The sequence below is a fragment of the Onychomys torridus genome, chromosome 22, assembly GCF_903995425.1.
Source record: "Onychomys torridus chromosome 22, mOncTor1.1, whole genome shotgun sequence".
Lineage (NCBI taxonomy): Eukaryota > Metazoa > Chordata > Mammalia > Rodentia > Cricetidae > Onychomys > Onychomys torridus.
The window spans coordinates 37551662-37578992 of record NC_050464.1 but is presented as its reverse complement, the minus strand read 5'-3'; the positions used below and the strand labels follow the sequence as shown (position 1 = coordinate 37578992).

Sequence of the window (27331 nt, the reverse complement as noted above, 5' to 3'; positions counted from 1 at the left end):
CGGGGACCTGGGAGGTAGGACTGGGGAGGGTTCCCGATCCGGAGCCGAGCTACCTTGAACGCACCGGGAAGGGAAGCGCTTCATCCCGGGAGGGCGTTCCCGCGGCCGGGCCCCCGCGCCGCTGTGGGTGAGGGGTGCGGCCGCGCCCCAGCCCCAGGCCCGGGCCCGCACCGGGAATCAGGGGGAGCTCGCTCGCTCGCTCGCCCCCAGGACGCCCAGGAGCCCCGCGGGAGGGGGGTCCCAGCGCCGCCGCCTCCGCGGGCGCCCGGGCGCGCGCCGGGCTTTATGCGCGCAGGGCGGCGGGGGGAGGAGCCGGCAGGTCGGCCCCCGGCGGGCCCTCCCCTTGGCCGTCCCCGCCCGCCCGCCCGAGCGGGGTCGGGGGAGGGGGCAGCATGGCCTGTCCGTCCGGCCCCCTTCGCCGCGCTCCTCATCTGCCCCGCGCCGAGCGCCGCCGCCGCCGCCGCCGCCGCCGCTCCGCTGCCCGCGCCGCCCGCGGCTCCCGATGGAGACTGACGCGCCCCAGCCCGGCCTCGCCTCCCCGGACTCGCCGCACGACCCCTGGTACGGTCCGGCCCGGCCCGGCCCGGCCTGCCCAGCCCGCGTCCGCCCCGGCCCCGCCAACATGGCCGATCCGGGTCGGGCCGGGGCCTCCCCGGGGCCCGAGCCCGCGCCCCCTGCTCCCTGGCGCCCGGCGCTCACGCGGGCCCTTTGTGTCTCTGCTCCTCCCGCAGCAAGATGTTCATCGGAGGACTCAGTTGGCAGACCACGCAGGGTGAGCCAGCCCGGGGAGCACCCGCCGGCCCCGCACCGCCACCCTGCACCCCTTGCGGCGCCCCAGCCCCGGACGCCCCTGCCCGGCCCTGCGCCCTGCTGACCCCGGGCGCCCTCGTGCCCTCTTCCGCGCCCCGCCCCGGGGACCCCGAGAGCGCAGCACGCTTGGCGAGCGCGCACGGCCCGGCGCGGGTTGGGGAGCAGTTGAAGAGGGGGGGTTCAGGGGGCATCGGGGGGGCGGGCTGGGCCCCCGGGACCCGCCAGCGGCAGCTCCAACTCCGCTCGCACCTGCGGCTCAAACTTTTGTGAGGCGGCTCCCGGAGAGGCGGGAACCCAACCGGAGCGGTCCCCCACTCCAGCCCGGCCCGGCCCTTGTCTCCCCGAGGCCCCGGTGGGCGCCAGGAAGGCTCCACGGGAACCCCCGGCGAGTGCAGGGGTGGCGGGGGGGGGCCGGCAGTGGAGAGCGCGCGCGGGCAGCTTGGCGCGGGGGCGGCAGGGCCGCGCTGGGGTCACCGGGGGCAAAGGACGGGGGAGGAGGGGGAAGGGCTCCGGGCCTGGGCTGGTCCGAAGGCGGGTGTGTGGTTACAGAAGGGCTGCGTGAATACTTCGGCCAGTTCGGGGAGGTGAAGGAGTGTCTGGTGATGCGGGACCCCCTGACCAAAAGATCCAGGTGAGTCGCTGAAAGCTCCCCTGCCGCCGGGCTCGCCCCTTCCACCGCGGCCACTCACTGCCCTCGTAACCATCTGCCTCTCCCTCACTACGCGGCACAGGGGTTTCGGCTTCGTCACTTTCATGGACCAGGCGGGGGTGGATAAAGTGCTGGCGCAATCCCGGCACGAACTGGACTCCAAAACCGTGAGTGGCCCTCGGGGTTTCGGGGGTCCTTTGGGAGTGGGAGGCTGCCGGAGCAGAGAGAATCGGGACGCTCTCCAGGGGACAGCTGGATGGGGTTCTGGAGGCGAGAGGGAGAGTTTTCTGAGACTTGAGAGCTGTCATGCACTGAAACTTTTTCAGTAGAGTTGGGGGCAGAGGGAGGAAGGGAAAAAAAAAATTGCAGGCCAGGCCTGGGAGAAGATGCCACACACACACCCACTCAGGTATTGACGAGGGAAGCAATAACGACGACTACCCTCTCTCTCTGTGAGTACTGATCTTGATACTTCAGGGTTTGGGGTCGAGCTAGGTCCCTCTCCTACCCCAGATTGAGTGAGTGAGTCAGGGCTGCAGTGACCCACGGTGGCTTCTCCGAAATCTACCTACTGTTTGACTCTGTGACACCCCCTTTTGCATTCCAGACCAATGGCAAAGCATCCCAGAGCCCCCTCCCCTTCTCCTGCCCTCCTTCCCGGACTTTGGTCAATGAGCTCCCCTTGCTTTGTGTAGAAGTCATGCATGCACCTTCTTTGCCCTTACAGGGGATTTATGAACATGGAGCTAGCCTGCATTGGGGGGGGGGGGTCCCTTCTGAAGACTAGATCCTAGGAGAAGCCAGCCGCTTGCTTGGCATTCAAACTCCTGGAACATTTTGCTTGTTTCCCACTGCTCCCCAGTGTCTAGAACCCTGCAGGGGGCGCTGGCGGAGGCCAGCTCAGGGGTTCCACAAGGAAAAGGAGAAAAATCATAGGGAGGCTTACTTGGTGATGGGGGTGACTGTCTGCCAGGGGGGTGCTGGGACAGTGTGACCTCTCTTCACACTCCCCCATTCTTCCCCAACCCAGGGCCTCCCTGCTTTGGGCCAGTCACTGGCTCCTGTTTACCTGCAACAATGGCTGGTTGTGCCCAAGAATTTGTTAAATTACCGTCTGTCCCCAGCTCCTCTTATCTCTGCCCAGTGGCTCCCACTCCTGTTCACAGTAATGAGTGAATGAGGCCAGGCCTCGACTTTGCCTGCTCTGAAAGGATCTTCTTGGCTCAGCCTGAGTGACCCAGGCTGGGAAAAGCAGAGACAGTGGCCTATTGTTTTTTGGCGATTATCTGCCATCAAGCAGCTTGTTTCCCCTAACATCCCCTGTCCTCAGAATGCACTGATGGCTTCTGCTGCTCTTAGGAAGCTTGAGTTTTGGGGCTGGGACTTGGGGGCTGGAGGAGTGCAAGATTGATAAAGGAAGGGGGGTGGATGATGAGATGGGTATCCTTAGGAGATGGAGATTGCCAGCCGCAAGGGCTTTGTCTGTGTTTAGCATCTCTCGGGCTGGGGAAGGGGGCGGGCAGGAGTCTATTTTGGATGCCGACTTTCACCTTTTATTTACTTGTTGGGTTTCATTTATGTTGCCAGCTGTGAGTCAGAGTGGAGGTGGGGTGTGTGTGTGTGTGTGTGTGTGTGTGTGTATGTAGGATTTGGTGCATGTGGGTCTGGGGGAATATGGCTTGGGTGCTGTCTGTCCGTCGGGGTCTGTGCATTGAGGTATGTAGGTAGGTGGCTGGGGAGCCTGCATCTGGGAGAAATGAAAAGATATGAGTGTCCATAGAGGTATGAAATCAAAACTTCAGGCGGGCAGTGTGTGGTTTTGATTTTCCCGAGAGATCACAGAACCCTTCCTGGAGGAGGGACATTGTCCTAGCGTAGGTTTTGGAGATCCGTCTCTGGGCAGATTCCAGTGGGAGAGCTGGCAAAATTCTACTTCCTGGTTCATGCCATGCAGGCAGAGGGAGGCTGGGGCCAGTTGTCTAGAACGAGGCCGAGTTTTGAATGGAAGGAACTTTGGGAAAAGATAGATCTTGCCTGTGATTGGCTGGTAACTTCTAAATGATGTCCGTCCGTGTCAGCGGCAAGAAATTGGCATGACCAAGCCTCGTAGGCCCTGTCTCGGTCACAGAGTGTCGTGTTCTGTTTCTTATGGTCTGTCGGGATGGCTTGAGCACCCAGGAGTAGTACCCAGGTGCATCCTGATTTGGTTCCCTCTGGTTGTTCACAGTCAAGGGCAAAGGTAGCCTTCTGGTAATAGCACCTTTGTTTGTGCAGTAAAGGGATGTTCACAAAGGGCCGCTTTCAACCTTTATCTCATTTGGTTCCCCCACCCCCCGCAGCTGCCCTCAGCAGAAGTGGGTGTGATTTGTCCCCACTTTGCAGATGAGGGAACTGAGGCAGGTGACGCTTCCGAGATCACAGGCTTGGCCTCTAGCCCAGAGTTTCTAAGTCCGAGCCCCATGCCCTTTCACACCACTAAAGACTGTGGCCTGCCTCACCTGGAGCCTGGCTGCACTACCAGGAGCTGTTTGTGTGCAGCTTCTAGCAGGGGATGTCAGGGGTCAGAGGTTGTGAGGAAAGAGAACAGAGGCTGTTCCTGGAGGGTCTGGACTCTCCTCCTAGCCCTCTCCAGGCAGAGAGTCTCGGTTGGCAAAGTTAGAATTCCGTGCCTCACCGAGGCAGTAGGTCACGACGCTGACACCACCAGTGTGGCGTCTGTTCGGCGAGGCCTTCGGTGTCTCGTATTTGGTGAAATAAGACTTGGCTTGGATTTTTTTTTTTTTTTTCACTGTGAGCCAGACACCGTGTCACATGCTTGGTGTGCATTGTCTGAAGTAACCTGCAGGTGACCCTTTGGAATAGGTATTCATTGTCATTTAGCAGGTGAACTTGACCTTGAAGCTCTCCAAAGTTAACTGGCCAGGGGTCTTATAGCTAGAAAGTGGCGTACGTGGGATTCGAACCCAGCGCGTTTTCCTGCCCCAAAAGCTATTGTGATTATTTTTACTTCTGTGTTCTGGGGTGAAGGAGACTGGAGGCTGGGCAGCCTCCCCAGGCTGTATGTGATACCCCAGACCACCCCTTACACGTCCCCTTATATGTCTCTTGCAGATTGATCCCAAGGTGGCCTTTCCTCGGAGAGCACAGCCTAAGGTAGGTGTGCAGATTGTGTGTGTATGTGCTGGGGAAGCTCCTTTATCCCGGGCAATTCTGGGTAATGGTTTCCCTAGCATTCTCTTCTGTGGCAGATGTGTCTGGAACCTCTGTCTGGAGTGTTTCTGGGATGTGCGGAGGGTGAGGAGAGGGGATATCTGTGTTGTGTAGAGTGAAGACACCGTGTGCTGGGGTGGGCAGCAGATAGGCTGGCGTGTGTTGGAAAAGAGGAAGTCAATTTTGTTGTCTTGTATTTGAAGCCAATACAGTTTGGACCCTGAGTGTAATTCTAGCCTCATAGCTCACATTCTCTGGACCCTGAGTCTTGGAGGGACAAGCTTGTCTAGCTTGCATGAGAGAGTGTGCCTCTGACTTCAGGTCACTCTCCTGTCTCTGGTGTGAGGTGTGCTGTGCTTTTGGAGGGCAAGGGAGGGAACCCTTCAAATCTGTCACCTGTTGTGGTTTTTGTTTTGTGTTTTTCAAGACAGGGTTTCTCTGTGTAGTTTTGGTGCCTGTCCTGGATCTCGCTCTGTAGACCAGGCTGGCCTCGACCTCACAGATCCGCCTGCCTCTGTCTCCCGAGTGCTGGGATTAAAGGCGTGCACCCCACCACCGCCTGGCTACCTGTTGTGTTTTAACTCGAGCATCTGGGTTTCTCAAGGGTTTTCTTCTAGAGCAATGGGTGGGCAAGAGGAATTCTGAGCAGTCGAGGAAAAGAACACTAAAAACTTGTGATATAAGACAAGGGCTTTAGATTCCGATTCCAGACATCATGGCGACTGGCCAGATCTTCGTTTTTTAAGCCACTGACTTACGGGGATGGGAAGAAAGGCCAAGTCTAGTACCAGGAGTCTGGACTTTGCTGGGATCGCCCCAGGACTGGATGATCCTTCTCAAGGAGGTCTCATTTTCCCCCCTTGGCGGCAAGTACGGTGCTCTGAGATTCTGCACCATGAGTTTCCATCAAGGCTGCCAGCTCCTGCCGGGGCGGAGGGAAAGAAACACCTCTTAGAGGAGAGAAAGGGGGCATCTCTGGAAAGGGTCCAGCAGAAGGTGTGAAAGCAACCACAGAGCAGGTATCCGAAGGAAGCCACACCAGGGAGCACATGGTCGGAATTGGGTTAATTCCATTAAGCAGTTTGGTGACAGAAGGTCCCTTAGTGTTAGGATGGGGCTGGGAATTGCCTGGGATTAGCCATGCGCTCCTGGGGTAATTAGGACCATGTGTTCTTCCTAAAACAGGGCTGGGGCCATGGGGCTGCCAGAGGTTGGGTTGGGAGGAAGGTTGATGAGGAAAATGTCGGCGTTAAGTTTGGTGACATCCTGTGGTGGCTTTGGTGTCTCCCAGGAGGACTGGTTCAGTCTCTGTGCTAGGCAGTGGGTCTGGGCTATCCGCATACTCCCCTTCCTTGTATAGGTCCTAAGGGAAGGCATTTTCCATACACAGACCCCAGGGTGGGAGGCACACTCAAGCCAGCCAGAGTGTGGGGTGCACAGCCACTTATGACAGGCTTGGAAGCAGGAGTCCAAGGGGGAACTTGGAAGGGGGCCTTGGAGAAGCCGGGGCCCTGGAGAAGCCTCGGCCACAGTGAGCTTGTCAGCTGGCATCCTGGCAGGGTAAACCCCCCTCCCCCAGCCCCTGCTGGTGGCGGTAGGCCACAGGACTCAGATGCCCACTTTCTCATTCCTTCCCCTAACAGATGGTCACTCGAACGAAGAAGATCTTTGTCGGGGGGCTGTCGGTGAACACCACAGTAGAGGATGTGAAGCAATATTTTGAGCAGTTTGGAAAGGTAGGTCTTCAACTGGGGGTGCTTTGCTGGGGCTGGGAAAGCATCAGAATAGATCAGGCCAGGTTGGGGGTGGCAGCCAGGTCATCCCAGTTCCAGGGAAAGGGCAGAGAAGGGCCTGGCCCTGCTGCAGGTGAGGTCAGACCAAGTCAGTTTGGGTTCCCCACCCATCTATGGGCCTCAGACTCTGGACCTCTTCAGGGAGAGGAAGCCGCATAGTCAGCCAGTCTCTCTCCTTACCCTTCCTCTGTATTTTTCTCCTGCTTCTCTTCACTCTCCCAAGGGAGGAGGTGCTCCTGCAGCCAGTTCAATCTCCCCCCCCCCCCCTGGCCTCCTGGGAGCTTGCACCTGTCCAGGCCACAGGCAGCTGTACCTTGCTGGGGAGGTTGATAAGACGCCAATAAATAAGAATCCTTATTGCATTGGGTACCCTGCTTACCCAGGTGGGGAGCTGGGGATGGTGCTGATCCCTTAGGTATTGGGACTGAAGAAAACATCCCAAAGTCTGCTCTGGCCCAGATAGGTGACTAGCCCTCAGCTCTTGGGTGTGTTGAGATTTCATTTCTGGGCCTTGGGAAGAGGTAGGCCATGAATAGGAGGTGTGGTACCACTAAGACAATAAAGGTATCCCTAGAAAAATCGAGCAGTGTAAACTTCAAGGTTCCAGGGAGAAATGTCAGAGGGGTCTGTCTGTCTGAAGAGCAGGGAGGGGGTGGAGGAGGGCCGCCTGCTTGAGTGTTTCAGGTGAGATAGGCTAGGGGTTGGGGCCCTTGCTCTCTCCATCATGACATATGAATTCCCCAGAAGGCCCAGCTGGACCAGGCTTGGGAGACAGACAGTGAGCTGTGGCTGGGTGGGGGGTCTGCAGGCCAGAGGATGCTGACGTGTTGGGGCCAGAGGCCTTGGCTCAGGCGCCTCCTTGGGGACCTGGGTCCAAGATGCAGGGCAGGCAGAGCCTGGGCCCCAGAGGGAAGGGCGCTCCTGGGAAGCTGCAGGCCCCGGCTCGGCTCCGGCGGGGTGTCTTTGTGTCTGAGCACCGAGCATTAGAGCCCGTACTAATCTGATCCAGCAGCTGTGATTGGAGGCCGCCTGCCCCCGGGGCCGGCGTTGCCATGGCAACCGGGCCCCAGGAGAAGCCGTCAGCGGCCGCGTCTTTTGTTCGGGCCTAAATCGGCGTTGGCATGTGAAACCGGCCCGGGGAGGCCAGGGGGAGCTGGAGAATAGGCTGCCAGGGAGCGAGGGGGACAGCCGGGAATGCCAAGGGCCCCGCGGCTGGGGGGCCACCCCCCCTCCCGCCTGGATCGAGGGGCCGCCACCGAGGGGGGAACAATGGTCAGCCGCCATGGCTGCCACTCAGGCTTAGCCGCCGCCGAACTTGGCGGCTCCCACTGGTCAGCAGGCCTCGGTCGCCTCCCCTCCCCCCTCCAGAGCCCCCCTGCCCCCAGGTTCCCATGGAGACCAAAGCCTATTAAGGACACTGGGCTGGTAGCCTCCCTCCCCTCAGCCGGCCCCAGGAAGGGGACACCACCGGTGTGGGGGTACCCTAGACCCCCAGCCACTTCCTTCAGGGGCCCCTACCCCGGCTTCCACCCCACCGCCTCCATGGGGGTCTGTCTGCCCAACCGAGCCCAGCTTGGAGGACGTTGGAGACCAAGGATGTTGAGTTTGGAAGGTTGCATGGAAGAGGGCCGGAAGGACTGGATTTGACCTGAATCAGTTTGTGGGTCAGGCAAGAAACTCAAAGCTGCAGGATTAAGGAGGAAGGGTGTGGCTGTTTTTTTTTTTTTTTTTTTTTTTTCCTGTTCATTCACTCATCCATTCAAAAAATAATTAATTGAGCACAAGTCAAGATGCCTGGTAGAATAGTGATGTCGATTATAACTGATGCAGCTGCCCTGGTAGGACCTGGGAGTCATTCTCTCCTGTTGGGACTGTGGGCAGGTCCCTCCATAATAAAGATAATAACAGCTGCTGTTTATCGAGTGCGGCCTGAACCCCAGCTCCATGGAAGTTGAGTATTCTGTGTACTCCTTCTATAAGAAGTAGTCTCTATGAATACCCATTTTACAGACTGAGGGATCAAAGTCATAGAAACCTAAAGCCATTTACCCTAGGACACTCAGCCAGCAAACACAGTATCCAAGACGCCAGCTCAGGCCTGCTCTCCTCAAAGCTTCCGCTTTGATCAGACCCTCCTGGGTGTCCATTTTCCAGTGCTTAAGCTAGGGATGAGATGTGCTGAGCCTGGCGAAGGTTGAAAGTCGGCTTAACTGCCGGCCGAGCTGGGTTAGAGGTCTGAATGTGCTCATCGGCTCGGGAGTGAGGATGGCATTCAGCTGCAGGGAGCTGTCATTGTCTACTGAGATTCTCCAGGAACCCCAGTCTCCGATTTCAGTGGGGTCTTGGTTCCCTCTGGGAAAACCGGAGGCCTGGTGTAGCTTGACCCCTAAGGAGAGCTTCCGGGTTCTCTAAGGAGGCCCACCCTGTTTCTGGGTCTGCACTTCCTGCTTTAATGAGGCTTGAGAGGCATCTTTTTAAGACTGATGAAGGGCCTGGAGTAGGGTGGGGGGAGAGGCTATGCCTTCTAGTCTGAGAACTTGCCCCCCGCCATTAGGAGTCAGGTCAGTCATTGGATCAGATGCAGGCCCAGGAGAAGGCGGGCAATACCGGCAGAGGCTGCCTGTGTGTCTGGAGAGGATGTTTGGAGGGAGTAGCCAGGAGCTGTGGCTGGGGTTCAGGAGAGTGTAGCTGATGTTGACCCTCCCCCTCCCTCACCTCTTCCCCTCCCCCAGCCAGTGCAAGGCTAGCAGCTCAGGCAGTGAACTCTACTTGCTTTAATTACAGCCTCTAGCTAAAGGAAACCTCAATTAGAGAACAGATCTGTAGCAGAAGGGAGTCTGGCTGCTGGCCTTTTCCAAAAAGGGAAGAGGCTTTGGTTTTCCCACCTCATAATCTTGTTCCCCCATATTTCTTTCTCTAGTACCTACTTTGTGCCTTTTCCTCCCTGGCTCGGTGCAGGACTTGCTGTGTGACTGTGGGCAGGCAACTTCACCTCTCTGAGCCCATTTCCTTTAGCTATACAGTGGGGATGAGCCTGTGTAGGGAGCGCTGGGATGATAGAAGCCGAAGTGTCAGGCATGCATTTGGAGTCTAATAAATGTGAGGCTGATGGGCTGAGAGTCTGACGTGCACTCTGGTGTGCTGTGACGTCTAGGATGCCTCCCCCACTGGAGAGAGAGAGCGGGTTTAAGATAAAGCCTGGGGTAGTCAAGCAAGGTGTAGGTTCGGGGAACCCCTGGTGTCTGTGGGTCTCACAGGGCAGGCTGTGTTTCAGGTGGACGATGCTATGCTGATGTTTGACAAAACCACCAACCGACACCGAGGTGAGTGCGGCGGCAGCGGCGGCCCCTCCCCCTCCCAGGCGGGGCCCGGGGCCTGTGATCCCTCCGCCAGGGGGCTGCAGGTCACAGCTGCCCTTTCATGGTGCCTCCTGACATCCTATCCCTGCCGATCCAAGTCTTCTCCAGGGCCTGGCCTCACAGAAGGCTTTTGTCCTCTTTCCTGCACTTGAAACTTCGCCAATTGCAGACACACACACACACACACACACACACACACACACACACACACACACGAGGAGTTGAGGACACCCCCAACGGTACCCTGTACCCCTCCTTGGTCAGTGTCTGACCCCCTACCCCAGCTACCTGGTCCCTGGTCACCAGAACTGAGGCCAGGCTGCCCTAGGGTCTGCACCGCCCCCTGGACCCAAGCTAAGCCCAGGCGCACCCCCGCCCTCCACCATCCTCCAGGCCCAGAACCTGGTCACATCTGGGCCTCTCTGGTGTGTCCTGACTGGTGATTTTCTCCCAAGAGTTTTGCCTTCTGAGAAATCCAGCCCAGCTCTTGGGGAACTCCCTGAAGAGGTGTCAGGGGCTGTTTCTCCAGTGGCTTCAGGGCTTTTAGCTTCTTTGGGCAGAGTAGGCTTTGAGTGTGTAATGGGTGTGTCGAGGGGAGTCTAAGGGTGCCTGGTATGTCAGGGCAAGTACACCTGTAGGAGTGTCTGTGAGATAGGGTTTGCATGTATACCTACATGTTCTCTGTAGGAAGGTTTGTTTGGGCATGTGCAGCTGAGGAGTACAAATAAATACATAAAAGGCGTGTTAGGTGTGAGGTCATCCCCACATTTCTGTGGAGCTCTGCGCTTTTGGGTTCAAGCAACTTCAATTTGGAAAGACCCCCCCCTTCCAAAAAAAAAGGATATCTTAAGGGCTGAGGATGTAGCCCAGTGGGCTAATAGATGCAAGACTCTAGTTCTGTCTTCAGCACCAAAGGGAAAGAAAGAGAGAAAGAAAGAAAAATAAATAAAAGAGAAAGCCCCTAAGCCCCGTTACATCTGTACTGAATACAGATGTTTCCCTTGCCATTAATCTTTCAGCCATAGAGTGTAAAGGGATTTGTGGACCACTTACACTGTGCTGGGCAATAGAAGGACCCCAGATAGGACGAGTTCACTGAAGGGCATGCATGGATTCTATGCAAATGTGCCATTCTGTATAAAGGACTTGAGTGCAGCCTTGACTTGGGGTCAGGGCAGGCACCTAGAACCCTTAGCCCTCTGACTCCAAAGGATGACTGTATTTTCATGGTGGCTCTGCCACTTTAAAAAAAAAAAAAGATTTATTTACTTTACTTATGTATGTGTGTGTCTGTCTGTAAGTGTATGCCCGGTGTATGTGTGGGGGGGGGTTGTCTTCGGAGGCCAGCTGGAGTTACAAGCAGTTCTGAGCAGCCCGATGGGAGTGTGTGTGGGGGACTGAACTCACGTCCTCTGGAAGAGCAGCAAGTGCTTTTAGCAACTGAGCCGTCCCTCCAGCCCCAGCACTACCACTTTCTAACATGGCTGTGTGACCTCGGACAAGTGAGCTCACCTCTCTGAGCCTTGGCTTGTTCATCTGTAATTTGGGACTTGAAACCTTGACTCAGCCAGTAGTTGAGATGCTCTTAGGCTGTGGGCAGAGCCTTTCATTAACTCTCAGACACTCGCCCGCAAGAGATGAGCTGTGGTGTATGTGTGGCATGGGGCTGGGTGTTGACCGTGAGCCCTGGTTCTGACCCTGCCCCTTGTCTAACCTCTAGGGTTTGGGTTTGTCACGTTCGAGAGTGAGGACATCGTAGAGAAAGTGTGTGAGATCCACTTCCATGAAATCAACAACAAAATGGTGAGCTGGGACTAGATGGAGGTCGGGGATCGGGAGGCTGGGACACCAGGATAAGGCAGTCAGGGAAGCGCCTGGGTTCTGAAAATGGGTGGAAATCAGCAGAGCTTGATTTCCTTGAGGATGCAGTGTCGCAGGGCGGTCCTTCTCAGAGCCCAAGTTGTTTGTTGTTTGTTTTTTGAGACAAGGTTTCTCTGTGTAACTTTAGCGCCTTTTCCTGGCCTCAAACTCAACAGAGATCAGCCTGGCTCTGCCTCCCGAGTGCTGGGATTAAAGGCGTGCACCACCACCACCTGGCCCAGCCCAAGTTTTCATAAGATAGGAATCCCAGCTTCATGGGATGGCACACATCTGTAATTGCAACTTTCTGGAGAAGGGCAAAAAGATGGTCACAAGTTCAAGGCCAGCCTGGTCTACATAGCAAGTTGCAAGCTAGCCAGAATGACACAGTAAAAGACCCTGCCTCAAAACAAACAAACAAATCTATTTAATTAAAACTGAAAGTAAATAGAATACATGTTCACCGTATGTTTGGTGTGAACATTCAGTGAGAGAGCTGGTGTATGTAAAGCCCTGTAGACGTAGTGAGCACTCCATAAACGAGAATTTAAATGGTGATAACGAGACCTGCTATAGCACCGGAAGCTCTTGACCATCAGGTGTCTTCGCAGGTGGAGTGCAAGAAAGCTCAGCCAAAGGAAGTGATGTCCCCGACAGGCTCAGCCCGGGGCAGGTCCCGAGTCATGCCCTACGGAATGGACGCCTTCATGCTGGGCATCGGCATGCTGGGTATGTGCTTGGCCGCTACCTGTGGCTTCTTCCTGCCTAGGCTCCTGGGGGCTGTGTGGGTAGGGCTTCTCCTCTGTGGTCTGCCCTTCTGAAGGCAAAGTTCAGATCTGGTGTGCCGGCCCAAGGTGGGCAGTTTGGTGTGGAGCACTGCCCTCTTGTGGTAGCTCCAGTGTAGTCCAGCCCGCTCCATATTATTTGGTCCTCTGCCCATTCATTCACCCATACTCTAACCCATGGGGATATCCATATCCATTCCCCATTGAGCGCCTATCCGTGCCGTGCCCTCTGCTGGGAACTCCAGCAGTGACTTCTCTGAGATTTGTGGTCTGTCAGGGAAAACAAGAAAAGACAGACACATTTAGGGTGAAGTATAGGATACCAGGAGAGTGTGGTCATAGGGAATTGGACCAAGGCTCCGGAGAACCAGGAACTATGTAAGAGTCATGCTGAGTCTGCAGGGTGAGTGGGTGCCAGCTGTGGGAGGTCAGGAAGAGGAAGGGAATGGTGTACCAGACACAGGGAGCAGCATTACAGAGGCCCAAAGGCATGAAGAAGTCTGCCTCTTCCTACTCAGCTAGTTTTTATAGTGCTTTTTGAGAGGCAGGAACGGCTCTCACAGGGCTGTGATTCAAGTGAGAAATAGGAGTCTCTCCATAGCGTGGCCGGAGGCCTTGGGAGGCTCGAGAAGGCACCTAAAGAGCCCTGGGCGTCAGGGAAGCTCCCCGGACGAGCAGGTGGTGGAAGTGGCCTTGACAGTCAGACAGGACTCAGCTACACTTTGAAGAGCACCCAAGAAGCCAGGTGGTGGTGGCACACACTTTCAATCCCAGCACGAGGGAGGCCGAGGCAGGTGGATCTCTGAGTTTAAGGCCAACCTGGTCTACAAAGCAAGTTCTAGGACAGCCAGGGCCACACAGAGAAACCCTGTCTCGAAAAACCAAAAAAAGAAAAGAAAAGCACCCAAGCAATTGGGGAGATGGCTCGGTGGTTAGAACACTGGCCGCTCTTCTGGAGGACCCAGGTTCAATTCCCAGCATCTACATGGCAGCTCACACCTGTCTGTAACTCCAGTTCTAGAGGATCCGACGCCCTCTTCTGGCCTCCACAGCATTGTGCACATTGGTGCAGGGACATATAATACAAGCAAAACACTCATACACATAAAAGGAAAATAACATTTGCAAAATTATTTTTTAATAAAAAAAGGTGAATCTCAAAAAAGAAAGAGAAGGGCCCAGGTCTTAAGTTGTTAAAAGTGCTCAGCTCTTAGGAAGCACGTGTGAGGGGACACAGATACACACACACACACACACACACACACACACACACACACACACAGTAAATAGGGGCTGGAGAGCTAGCTCAGCAGGTAAGAGCATTTCCTGCTTGTGTAGAGATCCTGGGTTTTGTTCCCGGCACCCACAATGGCCTGCACCCCTAGTTCCAAGGGGTAACTGCCGTTCTTCATCCTGGCATGCAGGTGGCTCACATAATGGCCGATACACACACAGACACATGGAATAATAATAATAATAATTAACATTAAAAAGAAGAACATGCAGCCAGGGGCGGAGAATGCCTATAACCCTGGGCTACTAGAGGCACCCCCCCCCCCCCCCCCCCCCCCCCGGGTGTGTGAGTGTGTGTGTGTGTGTGTGATAGAGAGAGAGAGAGAGAGAGAGAGAGAGAGAGAGAGAGAGAGAGAGATCTCCTAAAGAGGTAGAGGCAAGTGGATCTCTGAGTGAGTGGCCAGCCTGGTCTGCGAAAGGGCTGAAAAGATGTCTGTGTGATTAAGAGTGTGCATTGTTCTTACAGAGGACTTGAGTTTGGCTTCCAGTAGGCATGTCTAGCAGCTCCTGAGTCTGGCTCCAGGAGACCTGACCCCTCTTGTAGCCTCTGTGGAGACTTGAGGACTCCACACAGTCACATAGTATACACATAATTAAAAACTAAAAATAAATCTTTAAGGAACTGGGCTTGGTGGTGCACGCCTTTAATCCCAGCACTTGGGAGGCAGAGGTAGGTAGATCTCTGAGCTTCAGGCCAGCCTGATCTACATAGAAAGTTTAAGGTCAGCCTGGTCTGTTTAGTGAGTTCCAGGACAGCCAGAGTTACATAATGAGACCCTGTCTCAAAAATAAAAAACAACAAACAAACAAACAAAAAAAAATAATAATAGTAATAAAATAAATCTTGTAAAGAAGTACAATTCTGGCAGTTCTGGAACTTGCTCTGTAGACCAGGCTAGCTTTAAACTCACTATGTAGATCAGGCTGACTTTAAACTCACAGAGATCCGTTTGCCTCTGCTTCTGAGGGCTTTAGAGTGCTTTTTATTTTTTTATCTTTTTATTTTTTGGTTTTTCAAGACAGGGTCTCTCTGTGTAGTTTTGGTGCCTGTCCTGGAACTCGCTCTGTAGCCCAGGCTGGCCTCGAACTCACAGAGATCCGCCTGCCTCTGTCTCCTGAGTGCTGGGATTACAGGCGTGCGCCGCCATTGCTCGGCTTAGAGTACTTTTAAATTTTTAAAGCGTTATTATTGTATATGGGGTGTGGGGGGGCATACATGCGTGTGTGCACATCCTGTGGAGGTCGGAGGACAATTTAATTCAGTTCTTGACTTTCTCCTTCATGTGGGTTCTGGAGATTTACACTCAGGTCATCAGGCTTGCTTAACATGTGGTTTACCCTCTGAGCCATCTTACAGGCTCCCAGCCTTTTATTTTATTTATTATAATTGTGTGTAGATGAGAGCAGGTGTACACAGGCAACAGGTGTACACAGGCAACAGGGTACAACAGAGGACAACTTTCAGGAGTCGGTTCTTCCTTTCCACAGTGGACTCGGTTGTGTGTGAACCCAGATCGTCAGGGGTAGAGATGAATGCTCTTACCCGCTGAACTGACCCTCCTACCTCACGGCGTAGTCGTCAGCGTTGAGATTTTATATTGATGAAACACTTTCATCTAATGTACTGTTTTCTCCTGTTATTAGTTGCCCAGATTGTTTTGCTGTTGCCAGATTGTTTGTTTGTTTGAGGTAGGATCTCACTTTGTAGCCCTGGCTGTCCTGGACCAGGCTGGATTCACAGAAATCCACCTGCCTCTGCCTCTCAAGGGCTGGAACTAAAGGTATGTGTCACCATGCCCGGCTCTACTTTATTTTATTATTTATTTATTTGTTTGTTTGTTTGTTTATTTTTGAGACAGGATTTCTCTGATTCTCCTGGAACTCACTATTTATAGACCAGGCTGGCCTTGAACTCAGAGATCTGCCTGCTTCTGCCTCTCGAGTGCTGGGATTAAACACAAGTGCCACCACCACCACCTGGCTTTATTTTATTTTATTTTTTGAGCTGGACCCTGTAGCCCAGGAGAGTCTAGAACTCACGGTGCAGCCAAGGATGACCTTGAACCCCGAGAGGACCGGCAGGCATGTGCTGTCATGAGTTTACGTCAGGCTGGATGGAGGTTGAGCTCGGGCTTTATTTATGCGCAGCAAGCGTTCTGCTGAGCAGGCTGCATCCCAGCCCCAGAGTTGTTCTCTCTTGAAGATCCTGGCCCTCCCAGACAGGATGGGCTGGAATGAGGCATTTGACTGTCTCGTCTTGTGTCCTCACTTCCACCCTGCACTTTGAGAAACACCTTTGTCTTTCCTTTGTTGTTTTTGGCTTCCGTGATCTGTGAGCTGCTTTTTACCCTCATTTCCAACACCAAAGAGCAAGAAAAACCTGTCTGCAATCCGTAGTTTACCGGCCACTGGCGCAGTGGGTCGGGGGGCGCTGCGCAGTCATGGTGACTTGAGTTCGTAGCCCTAGGACCCTCTTGAAAGCCAGTTACAGCTTACGGCCTGTCACCTCTGTACCGGGGGCTCACTGGTCACCCGGTCTAGCTAATCAGTGAGCTCTAGACTCAGTGAGAGACCCTGCCTCAAAATAAGGCGCAGAGTGACAGAAAAGAACACTCAGCATCGGTCCCTGAGAGCAGGCTTGCATGCACACCTGTACACCACACACAGAAGAAACTTAAAAACATAAAAGAAGTGAGGTTGGTGGTGTAGAACCTGGAGCTAATCAGGTCTGAACTTGAATTCCGGCGCTCCATTGTTACTGACTGAGGCATTTTCTTTGAGAGGTGGACTATCAGCCCTCACAGAAACCGTGAGCTGATGACATGGTGGAAACTGTAGCCTCTGGCTGAAAGCTCCAGAGTCGGGAGGCCTGGCTGACTCTAGCTTAGCAAGGCCTCAGTGGTCTCATGGGGGATGGCGCAGGCAGAGTTGATAGTGCATGCGGAGATCCCGGGCTGCACTTTGCAGACTTGAAAAGCAGCAAGTCCATGTGGCCGGAGAGGCGGGAAATGGGGACCGGAGGAAGCAGGGAGCTGCAGTGGGAGGGAGTTGGGTAACAAGGTGGCATTGTTCTCAGTCAGTACCATCTCTTTGTGCCTCAGTTTCCACGCCTGTACATTGAGACTCCTTGCAATGTCCCCCCGTTACAGTAGTTGCAAGGTTTAATGAGATAATAAAATGGACACTGAGACTTGTTTGCACAGAAGGCTTTTGGGCAACTGAAAATTATCTGTGGCGAGGTGGGGGAGGAATCCGAAGAGCTCAGATCCAAGCCAGCTGTGCCCCAGCTGTGGGCAAGGCGTCTCATACTGCCCCCTTGTCCCATCAGGTTACCCGGGTTTCCAAGCCACGACCTATGCCAGCCGGAGTTACACAGGCCTTGCCCCCGGCTACACCTATCAGTTCCCTGGTAAGTCCCGCTGGGTGACCCTCTGCCACGAGCGTGTCCCCAGCGCCCAGGCAGTGTTGACTCCTCAGGGTGGTGGTGTCTGGGGTGCATGGCTGGGAGGTCTGCCTACTGGAGACTTGGAAGGAAGTCCTCCTCCCCCTCCTTCAACCCCTTCCACAGCAGTTGAGAGTTGGGGTGCCTCGTGCGTGTGGCACTGCATGGTACAGTTCTCGCCCAGCCACTCATTCTCTGTCTGTCTCCTCCCTTTCTCGAACCCCTACCCGACTCCAGGATTGCCACTTCTACCAGAGACAGCACTGGACTTGTAGTGGGGGCTTCCCCAAGGGCCAATGTGAGTCAGGCCTTTGCAGATCTACTTAAAGGGGCTGTACTGAGCCCTTACAGGGTCATGCAGATGGAGAGCCTATGTGCTGATTCTTTTTTTTTTAGACAGGGTTTCTCTGTGTAGTTTTGGTGCCTCTCTAGACCAGGCTAGCCTCGAACTCACAGAGATTTACCTGTCTCTGCCTCCCGAGTGCAGGTTAAAGGATTAAAGGCGGCATGCGCCACCGCTGCCCGGCCATGCTGACTCTTAAAGCTGAAATATTCAGCATAAAGAGAACACTAGACCTGCCATTTAAACAGAAATTTCAACAAAATTCTGGGCTGGCCTGTTATTATTATCACTTTCCCTGAATTCTCAAATCATTCCCCAGGCCTTATTCATTCATGTAGTGCTGGGAATGGACTAGGTACTTCACACACGCTAGGCCAGTACTCTAGCAGAACCACATCTCCCAGTATTGGTCATTTGTCTTTGAAACAGAGCCTCCTGTAGCCTAGGCTGGCCTCAGACTCACCATGTAGCCACATGCACCTCTTCAGTGCTGTGATTACAGGTCGGGCACCCAACCAGCTGAGCTACAACCCCAGTCCCCTGGCATTATTTATCCTTTTCCCCACCCAGCACTGGGAATTGAATCCGTGGCCTTAAGAGTGTTGGGCAAGTGGTCCACCACTGAGCCACATCCCAGTTCACCTGAGTCTTCCTTACTGGAGGGTCCCTGACCACTTGCATCCTGTGCCCTCCAAGGGCTGTTTAACTTGGAGTCCTTAGTACGCATGTTGCCCGACCCTCTTGGGAATCCCATTTTATAGACTGAGAAACCAGCTGCTCAGGAAAGACGGGAGCTGCTACAAAGATCACCGGGAAGCGGTGTCGCTAGGCGCTAACCCACCCAAGCACCCTGGCTGTTCTAGAGGACTGAGGTTCAAATCCTAGCACCCATATGGTGGCTTGCAGCTGTCAGTAACTCCAGTTGCAGGGGATCTGAAACCCTCCCGAGCTCCAAGGGCACCAGGTGTGCACGTGGTGTGCAGATATACCTGTAGGCAAAACACTCAGAAACACACAAAATACATCTTTTTGGTCTTTTGAGGCAGGGCCTCTCTGTGCAGCTCTGGCTGTCCTGGAACTCACTCTGTAGACCAGGCTGGTCTCAGCTCAGAGGTCCACCTGCCTCTGCCTCCCAAGTGCCGGGACTAAAGGTGTGCGCCACCACCGCAGGGCTAAAATAAGTAAATAAACCTTAAAACAAGAAACAACAGGGCTTGGAGTACTGCTGAGTGGTAGAGCGCTCGCCGGGCTTGTGTAAAGACCTGGGTTCGACTGTCAGCAGCAAAGTCAAGAGTCTAGTGCCGGTGTCGCCTTGTGCCCAGGTGTAGGTGGTACCTCTGGCTCCCTTCATTTTTCCTCCTCCTCTCTTGGCTGTGTCACCCCTCTGCCCCCACCTCATCACCCACTGAGACTGTGCACTCTCCATTCCGGGTTCTCGAGTCCCATGCATGGCCTGTCTCCCCACCCATGGTCCCCGTGGGTGCATCTCTTCCCTCTCGGCCACGCCGGAGGGGCTCCCTTTCTTCTTCCTAAGCTGTTTTACGTTTCATTTTAGAGTTCCGTGTAGAGCGGACCCCTCTCCCGAGCGCCCCAGTCCTCCCCGAGCTTACAGGTCAGTGGCTCGGATTTTGTATATCTCATAGGCCACGTGGGAAGAAAGAGAGAGGGAGAGGGACCGTCCCCGGGGAAAGCTGGCAGGACCCTATCCTCCTGCCTGCCAGCCCCATGGCTGTGAGGACACGGCAGACCGTACCCGGGCCCTGGCCAGGTGGTTCAGCTACATGGCCCTCAAGGGTGGGGCGTGAGGCCAAGCAGAGCAGATGGAGGTAAAGTCACTCATTCATCCATTCGGCAAATATTTATCTAGCGCCTCCCATGCGCCAGGCACCACGGAAGCTCTGGTACCCAGTGGTGGATAGACCAGGGTCACAGACTTGGAGCACAGTGGGCTATGGGGACTTTGTACACGGAACTGGGCATGCCTGCGCTTAGTGCCAGCCCATCCTTGAGGGGCTCCAGATGCAGCACTTGGTGCCAGCCCATCCTTGAGGGGCTCCAGATGCGGTACTCATGTCTCATTTCTCCCGAGAAGCCAGAACTCCCAGCTTTATTCTCTCACATGAATGTTCAATCTTTATTCCGTCATAGTAACGCTCCCACACAACTCCAGATACTGTGGGCCGTGTGACACACACCTGATGGCTCCATCTGACCCCAGGGGTGTCCCTGGGTTACTACTGGGAAAATGAGGGACCAAACGAACTCATCTGTGAGGCCGGGGCAAGGCTGAGTGGGGAGTACTGTGCACACGAGGTGGGCCCCCAGGCCTTTCTCTGTCCCTCCCGCTTCTCTCCCACCCTGCCTGTAGACTCTGCCCCTGACCTGGCTATGTGTGGGGGACTGCTTCAGACCTTCCTTCCAAGGGATGCTCAGGGGCCTGCCAAAACAGGAGTGGGGGAAGAGAGACAGGATAAAGGAAAGGGAGCTGGAAGCAGAGTCCTCGTGGTGGAGGAGATGGTGGCCGTTTAAACGAACACAGTGCTCCGGCACTTGGAGCAGGAGGGCTTTCCTGCCTGCTTATGTAAGACCTCTGTGTGAGGACCTACTGTGTGCAGCATGTGCCACCAGGCCACGGGGTGGAGGTAGGGGGAGGGAGAAGGAGCAAGGCCCTGCTGTTACTGAGTGTGCAGGATAGCAAGGATAACAAACATTTATTATGCCAAGAATAATTCTTTACACTTTGATAAATGCTCAGTGAGGTTGGCTACTTAGAGTTTGCTTTGTGAAGGGTTAGACCCGAGACCTTAGTGCCCAGGGTCGACCCTGTAGGCCTGAGTTAGGAAATGTCAATGCTGATGGTATCTTGGCAGGGGAGGGCATGGGTTCCAGTCTCCGTAGCTCTTGGGAGTGTGGTGTCTGAACTTTTCTCTTGGCTTGGAACAAAGAGATTTGGGTATTCCTTTTATGTGTTCAGTACATATTTATTGTGCTGACTCTGGGCCAGGCACTGGGGGACATATACAAATAAGCAGATAAGGCCCCTGCCTTCCAGGAGCTGGTAGAGACGGATGGATTAATTAAGTAAATGAAGTTTCTTGGAAAGATAAAGCACAAAGCTGTGCAGGGCGCTTAGGGTTTCATGCTGGTGGGAGCGCCAGGAGAAGGCGAGGGGGTGAAGTCTCAGTGAGAAGCCGCCAGCCAGACGATGGTTTGCAGAAAGGGGAATCCAGAGCTCAGGAACCACAGTCGCTGGGTCTGAATCCCCTGCACAGTGACTTTGCTCAAGATTTTCAGGGGAAGGACTGGGCACGTTTTTATCTCGTAGACTGCTTGCCTCGATTGCCCGAAGCCCTGGTGTCAGTCCCCAGCACTGTGTGGAACCAGTTACAGTGGCACACGCCTGCAGCTCCAGCGCTTAGGAGTCTGAGACCAGCCTGGGCTACATAACAGGACCATGGCTCAGAAAGCCAAAAAGAAGATGGAGGGGGAAAAAAAGAGCAGAACTCTTACTTTTTCAGTGCAGGCCTTTATTAAGTGCCTGTTGTATACAGGACTGAGGACAGTCTGTTGAAGCAGACGTAGAGGACAAGGGAGAGGAAGGACCCTGTGTCCCGAGAGAGGAGACAGAAGAGAGGCCAAGGGACTTAGAGGGGACGCTGGTCACTTAGCCTGCTAGGCAGGAAGGCCCCGGGGAGCGTGAGGGGATGCAGGACCCACAGCAGCAAGACATAGCAGAGCTGGGGCCTTATCAGTCTGACCCGGTGGGGAGCCCTACAGCTCACAGTCCTCAGCCAGTCCCGCCTTGAGGTAATGGGCCTGGCTTCTGTGCCCTGGGCCAGTCGGTGACTAGCTGAGAAAGGGAACATCATGTCCCCTGCCAAGGGCCCTGTGGACAAGGTGCTACTGCCTCCGCCACAGCAGATCAGCGGTGTCCTAGAGTCCAGAGTGGAAACTGAGGCTGGGCTGCTCCCTGGGACCCATCAGGTCAGGGCACAGAACGGCTCTCCGCAGCAGCTATCTGCGCTTTGACCCGGGGCGGGGCACGACGACACAATGACCCCCATCTCCAAGCTGGGGCCAGGTAGGAGAAGCTCTGCCAGGTGGTAGGGCCCCTCCTCCTCGCGCTCAGTACCCACACTTTGTTTTCCAGCTATTCCCCTCACCGCTTACGGGCCGATGGCGGCGGCGGCAGCGGCGGCGGCTGTAGTCCGAGGGACAGGTGAGGCCTTCTGGGAAGGGAGCACGCGAGGGGGTGGAGGAGTCCCGGAGGAAGAGGCTCCTGCTCCCCCCACTGACAAAGGGGTTCGTCTGTTCACTCACCCACACACGGGCTGAGCTGAGTACATGAGCCAGCCGAGGGCCACCCTGGCAGTGTCCCCCAGAGCGTGCACACTGTGGGGGGTCGGTGTGCAGAGAGGATCATAACCCTGAAGATGGCTGCTGTGGCTCTGGAGGCAGGTCCTAAGGAGTTGCCGGCGGCGGGTGCTTTAGGGGAGGCCAAGGAAAGGCTTATGGAAGGAGGAGCAAGGGATTGTTCTGGCCGAGAGAACAGCCGGTCTGCATGGGTCAAGAACAGGGGCAGGGAGCGGGGTGGGGGTGGGGTGGGGAGTGGGGGGTGGGGAAATGGCTTCAAGCAACAGGGTAACCTAGGCCAGCCTTAGACAACGTGCTAGGCTCTCAGGGAGAGGAGGCTGCCCAGTGGCCAGACAGACGTGGTGGGGGCTGGGGAGGAGGCCTTAGTGATCTCCAGGGAGCGGCTTCTTACAGGTCCTGGGCAGGCATGGAGTGGCTGTGGCGGGGTGGTCGTGGGCATCCGGGCTATCACCGTCTTCTTTCTGGGTTGCCAGGCTCTCACCCCTGGACGATGGCTCCTCCTCCAGGTTCTACTCCAAGCCGCACAGGGGGCTTCCTGGGGACCACGAGCCCCGGCCCCATGGCTGAGCTCTACGGGGCAGCCAACCAGGACTCAGGGGTCAGCAGTTACATCAGCGCCGCCAGCCCCGCCCCCAGCACTGGTTTTGGTCACAGTCTTGGGGTGAGTGGCCAGGCCTGGTGGCCTCCACCTCACCCCCTCATCCCGGGGGATCTCTGAAATTGGGGGAGGGAGAGGCCTTGTCCATCTTCTTGGGCAAAGTGAGACTGGGGGATGATGACAGAGAAGAGGTGTCCGTAAGAAGGACGGGACGGGAGGGCGTCCTGCGATAAGCTTTACTCACTGGACACTGTCCAGTGGCTCCAGGATGTTGTGTGAATGGAGCGCCCTCTCCCTTCCGTGTGGTCAGAGTCCAGCTCAGTTCCCTCGTTTTAACCAGGGAACTGGTTCTATGCAGGTTCCCAGGCCCTGCCTTGTATGTGAGTAGCTCTGTATGGAGTAACGCGTGCCAGCTAGAAGATCTGTGTCTACCCCCAGGGTTCCCCCAGGGATGACAGGAGCCCCCAGGATCCTAGGCGTCTAATTCTTTTCTTTTCAGGGTCCCTTGATTGCCACAGCCTTCACCAATGGGTACCACTGAAGCAGGGGAGAGGTGGCAGGAGGTGAGGAATTGGAGGTGGGTGGGGCCGCCACGGAGCCGGTCATTTGCGATGCTGTTGTGAATGCCAGCCACATTAACCACTTAGTAGCGTGCACAGCCTACTGGGGGAGACAGACCTGGATGCCCTCCGTGGCCAGCAAACACAAGAGAGAAGTTGCTTAGCTTGCTACAGTCTGATGTAAATTAAGCCAGGCTTGGTGGCAGAGGCCTATAATCCCTGCACTTGGGAAGCTGAGGCAGGAGGATTCCTGTACGTTCTAGGTCAGCTAGGGCTACCTAGTGAGACTGTCTCACAAAGAGAGCTGGAGAGCTGCTGTTCAAGGGCCTGCTGGGCAAACACGAAGACCTGAGTTGAGATCCCACATAAAAGGATGAGCACAGGGGCACATACCTGGGAGCCCCGAGCACCGACAGGCTGTCCCTGAAGCTTGTTACCCAGCCATTCTAGCCAAATGGGGAAGACAATTGCCACCAACCACTGGCCTCCACATGCACATGCACACAGGTGCACTTACCTCCTCACATGTATGTGCATACACCCACACCAACAAGTAAATACACCATACAAACATACACAGCTACACAAAGAACATATAACTTAGCCCAGCACTGGGGAGATTGTAAGTTCAAAGCCAGCCTGATATGCATAGCAAGACCCTGTCTCAAGGAGCTAAATATTAATTAATTAATAGAACAAATATGTAAATGAAATATAAATTAATCACGCTTCTTTAGACTGACAGAGTTCTTTTGCAATTGATGACACCCAACATTGCTCTCTGTCTAAATTGGCTCCAAGTTCCCAGGAGACAGTCTTACACATCAAGGGTTTTAATTTGTGCTGGGGATTGAACCCAGGGCTTGTGCATTCCTAGCGTGATCTTACACTAAGCTGCAGCCCCAGCCCTGTCCAGGTTTGGTTTGGTTTAAAATTTATTTTATGTGTCTGCATGTTTTGCCTGCATGTATGTATGCTCACTATGAATGTGTATGGTGCCTGCCGAGGCCACACAGGGCATTAGGACTTCTGCAACTGGAGTTAGAGGTGCCTGTGAGCTGCCATGTGGGTTCTGGGAGCCAAATCCAGGTCCCACATAACAAGTGCTCTTAACCAGCCTACAATACACACAGTAAATCTTTAAAAAAGTGTAAAAATAACGGCGTGCAGCAGAGATGGTTCAGGGGTTATGAACACACACTACCCTTGCAGAGAACCTGAATTCACATCTGGTGGCTCACAACCACCTGTAACTCCAGTTCCAGGAATTCAAATTTAGTACTTTCTTCTCTCCATAGGATCCTGCACTCACATGCACAAATACACACAAATGAACATTATTTTCATTTTTGAGACAGTCGTACCTTGTAGTTGTGGCTGGCCTGGCACTTACTGTATAGACCAGGCTGACCTCAAAGCAGAGAGATCTGCCTACCTCTGCTGAAAGGGCATCTACCACCACGCCCAGCAGGAAACATAGTTAAAAACATAATAATATGATCAGTCTTTTAAAATGTAAGAATCAAGCAAACAAATGAGATACTTCCAAATAGCTTACAAGGTGCTGTTTTCAGTGGGACTCAGATAAGCTTCCCAGGGAACAGGACATAAACCTAGCCTCTCAAGATCTGGGGTAAGCACCCAGCGCCAGTCAGGGGTTAGGAAAGGGGGCATGCCTATCCTGTGGGCCCTAGAGAGAGACCAGGTGGGCTACAGCGCCCTCTATCTTGCTGTTGCCTTTCAGCGCCCCAGCCTGCAGCTGACTGAGGACCAGAGTGAGCCAGCAAGGGGATGGGGACACCTCAGCCACAGCAGCCCAGCCCCTCCGCTGCCACTCCGCTACTGCCTGTCCACCAGCCCCGGGCCCAGCCCCTGCCCTGCTGTCCCCACACATCTGGTTCCCCTACTAACCTCCCCCTTTCTGACCTTGCCCCCTCCCCCCCTCTGCCTCTTCCTATTCGCTTTTATTTATTTTGGATTAGCCGGTTGCCCCCCCCCCCCCGCCCCCACCAGATTTCCCCTCTCGGGTCTGCCCCATCCTTCCCTGCTGCCCCGTTTAGAACACCCCCAAGAAGGCTTTTGTATTTGTGCATAGCTAGAGTGGGGGCAGAGGGAGGTGGCTGCAGGCTGCAGCCCCAACCCTGGTTTTTTTATTCTGGCTTTCTTTTTTTTTTTCTTTCTTTCTTTCTTTTTTTTAAAGGAACTGTTTTTAAACTATTTCTAGGTTTGTGAATGTGAAGCCCCAGGCCGCAGGGGGCAAGGGGCCAGGTGCCCCCCCACCAGCTGAGAATAAAGTGTCTATGGGTGTGGTCTCCTGGCCACCTCCCTCCAGTCCTGGAGAGGAGGCCAGAGGGCAGGGCAGCGGGTAGGCCAGGCCGAGCCCCTGGAACCATCCCGTCCTGTATCATATGTAAATACTGTGAGGTGAAGTCCTATCCCCACCCACCCCTCTCTAAGGCCCCTTGGGGTGTGGGCATTGCCTGACCCACAAGGCAAAGGTCTCCCCTTCTCCCTTCCCTGTCCCCTCCTCCTCTGACTTACTGTAAGCTTGCAGACCTCAGCTCTGGCCACGGCAGGCCCACACTCTCAGGCCTCCTGGGTTCAAGGCCTTGGGCCTACTCTCCCCCCAAACCCAGTGTGGGGACAAGGGGCCAGGGAAGAGGAGGGCTTGTCTAGAGCCCCTGCTGGGAAGGAATTAGCTCTCCAAAGGTCTCCTGGCCACTGCTTAGGCGGGACCCTCATGGTTTCTGCTCCGAGCCCTCCACCGTGGGTGGGCATCAGGGGCACCTCAGTAAGGAGTAGATGCCAGGGAAAGAAAAGGGCTTCTCAGGGAACCCCCACATTTTCACTGAAGTTTCCCACCAGGATAGTCCCGCAACCAGAGCCCTTGGTAGCCCCTTCCCCTGGAGCCCCTTTCCGAGGAAAGAGACAGGGTCAGGGTGTGAACATGGAGTGAGACCTGGCTGGTGTGGCAGGGCTGAGGCCTACCTGCTGTTATCCCCTCCCTGTGTCCTCCCCCACTCAAGTCTGAGGCTGGGGGCTTAAGCTCCCTTCCCCAGCAGAGCCCCCAACCCTCAAAACCCCCTTTGGAGAGTTAATTGTCCGTGTGAGGCGCTCACTCAACCTATTAGCCCTGAGAACTCAAAGCAATAATCTTTGTCACCAAGATGCGCGGCTGTTTTCGGTTTTTTTTTGTTTTTTGTTTTTGTTAAATATTTCCTAATAAAAGAGAAGCTGCATTTTACTGTTTTTTTTTTTATTTTTAATTTTCTACACATCCAAGCTGAGCCCCAGGAGACTTAGTCCTGCCCCCCCCCCCCCCCCGCCCTGGACCCGCTTACCCCACTGGGCCTAACTGTGGGTTCAGGGACCTGGGATTCCATTTTCTGATTTGTTTGAGGAAGAGAAAAATTTTTTTAAAGATGTTACACGGTGTTTTTAAAGCCAGCCAATCCCACCCTCGGTGTCTCTCCACATCTGTAACTTCTTTTTCCAGGTCTTATTTTGTTTTAAATTCCTAATAAATTATTTGAAAACGGTGCTGAGCTTGAGTCTCCATGTGTGTCCTGTTTTGAGGTGCTGCCCCAGGGAGGTGCAAAGTGCCTTATGACTGTACCCCTCCCCTAGCTCAAACTGACATAAGATAGATGAACAGTGGGGGACTGGGGATGTGGCTCAGTGGTAGAATGCTTGTCTAGCATGCACAAGGCCCCAAGTTCAATCCCCAGTACAGTAAAGCAGAGTAATAGGAGAAAATTGTTCCTGTTTACTTAAACCTTAAATGGTCCAAGTGTTCTCATGTGATGACTCAGGAGCTGGTGGATGGCTCAGAGGGTAAGGGTGCTTGCCACTCAAGCCTGTTGGCCTAACTTTGATCCCTGGGTCCCACATGGTGGGAGAAGGAGGACACTGACTTCCAAAACTGCCCTCTGGTCTCAATACCCACGCTCTTATTCGTGTGCGTACGTGGGTGCATGCACACAGAAACAATAAACTAATACCGAGAAAAGCCTTATGACCGGTAAGTGCCAGGTGTGGTGTCATACCTGTAATCCCAGCAATCAGGAAGGTGAAGCAAAAGAATCTTAAATTCCAACCTAGCACGTCTCCAGAGTGAAACCCTGCCTCAGACCAACAGCCAAGAGCCAGGTGTAGTTCATGACCACAGCTCCAGAACTAAGGAGGCTGAGGCAGAGGATCCCTGCAAATTCTGGTCTACATAGTGAGTTCCAAGCCAGCCAGCGCTTGGCCGTCC

General features: G+C 54.6%; 1 protein-coding gene across 4 annotated transcripts; it reads left to right on the top strand.

The window, feature by feature from the left end:
• Msi1 (musashi RNA binding protein 1) lies at positions 1–26616 on the top strand. Of its 4 annotated transcripts, none has more exons than XM_036172018.1 (15): positions 2–561; positions 732–772; positions 1360–1441; positions 1542–1626; positions 4571–4612; positions 6313–6405; positions 9737–9785; positions 11542–11624; positions 12293–12410; positions 17088–17168; positions 19100–19156; positions 21695–21763; positions 22425–22579; positions 23016–23079; positions 24821–26616. In XM_036172018.1, exons 1-14 carry the CDS (start codon positions 503–505, stop codon positions 23055–23057), a joined length of 1056 nt encoding a protein of 351 aa, XP_036027911.1. In that variant the 5' UTR covers positions 2–502; the 3' UTR covers positions 23058–23079; positions 24821–26616. The 4 variants fall into 4 exon arrangements, with proteins under 4 accessions (XP_036027913.1, XP_036027912.1, XP_036027911.1 ...); XM_036172017.1 differs by having other exon boundaries at positions 22392–22579; XM_036172020.1 differs by lacking the exon at positions 19100–19156 and having other exon boundaries at positions 1–561.
• Positions 26617–27331: the final 715 nt, after the last annotated feature.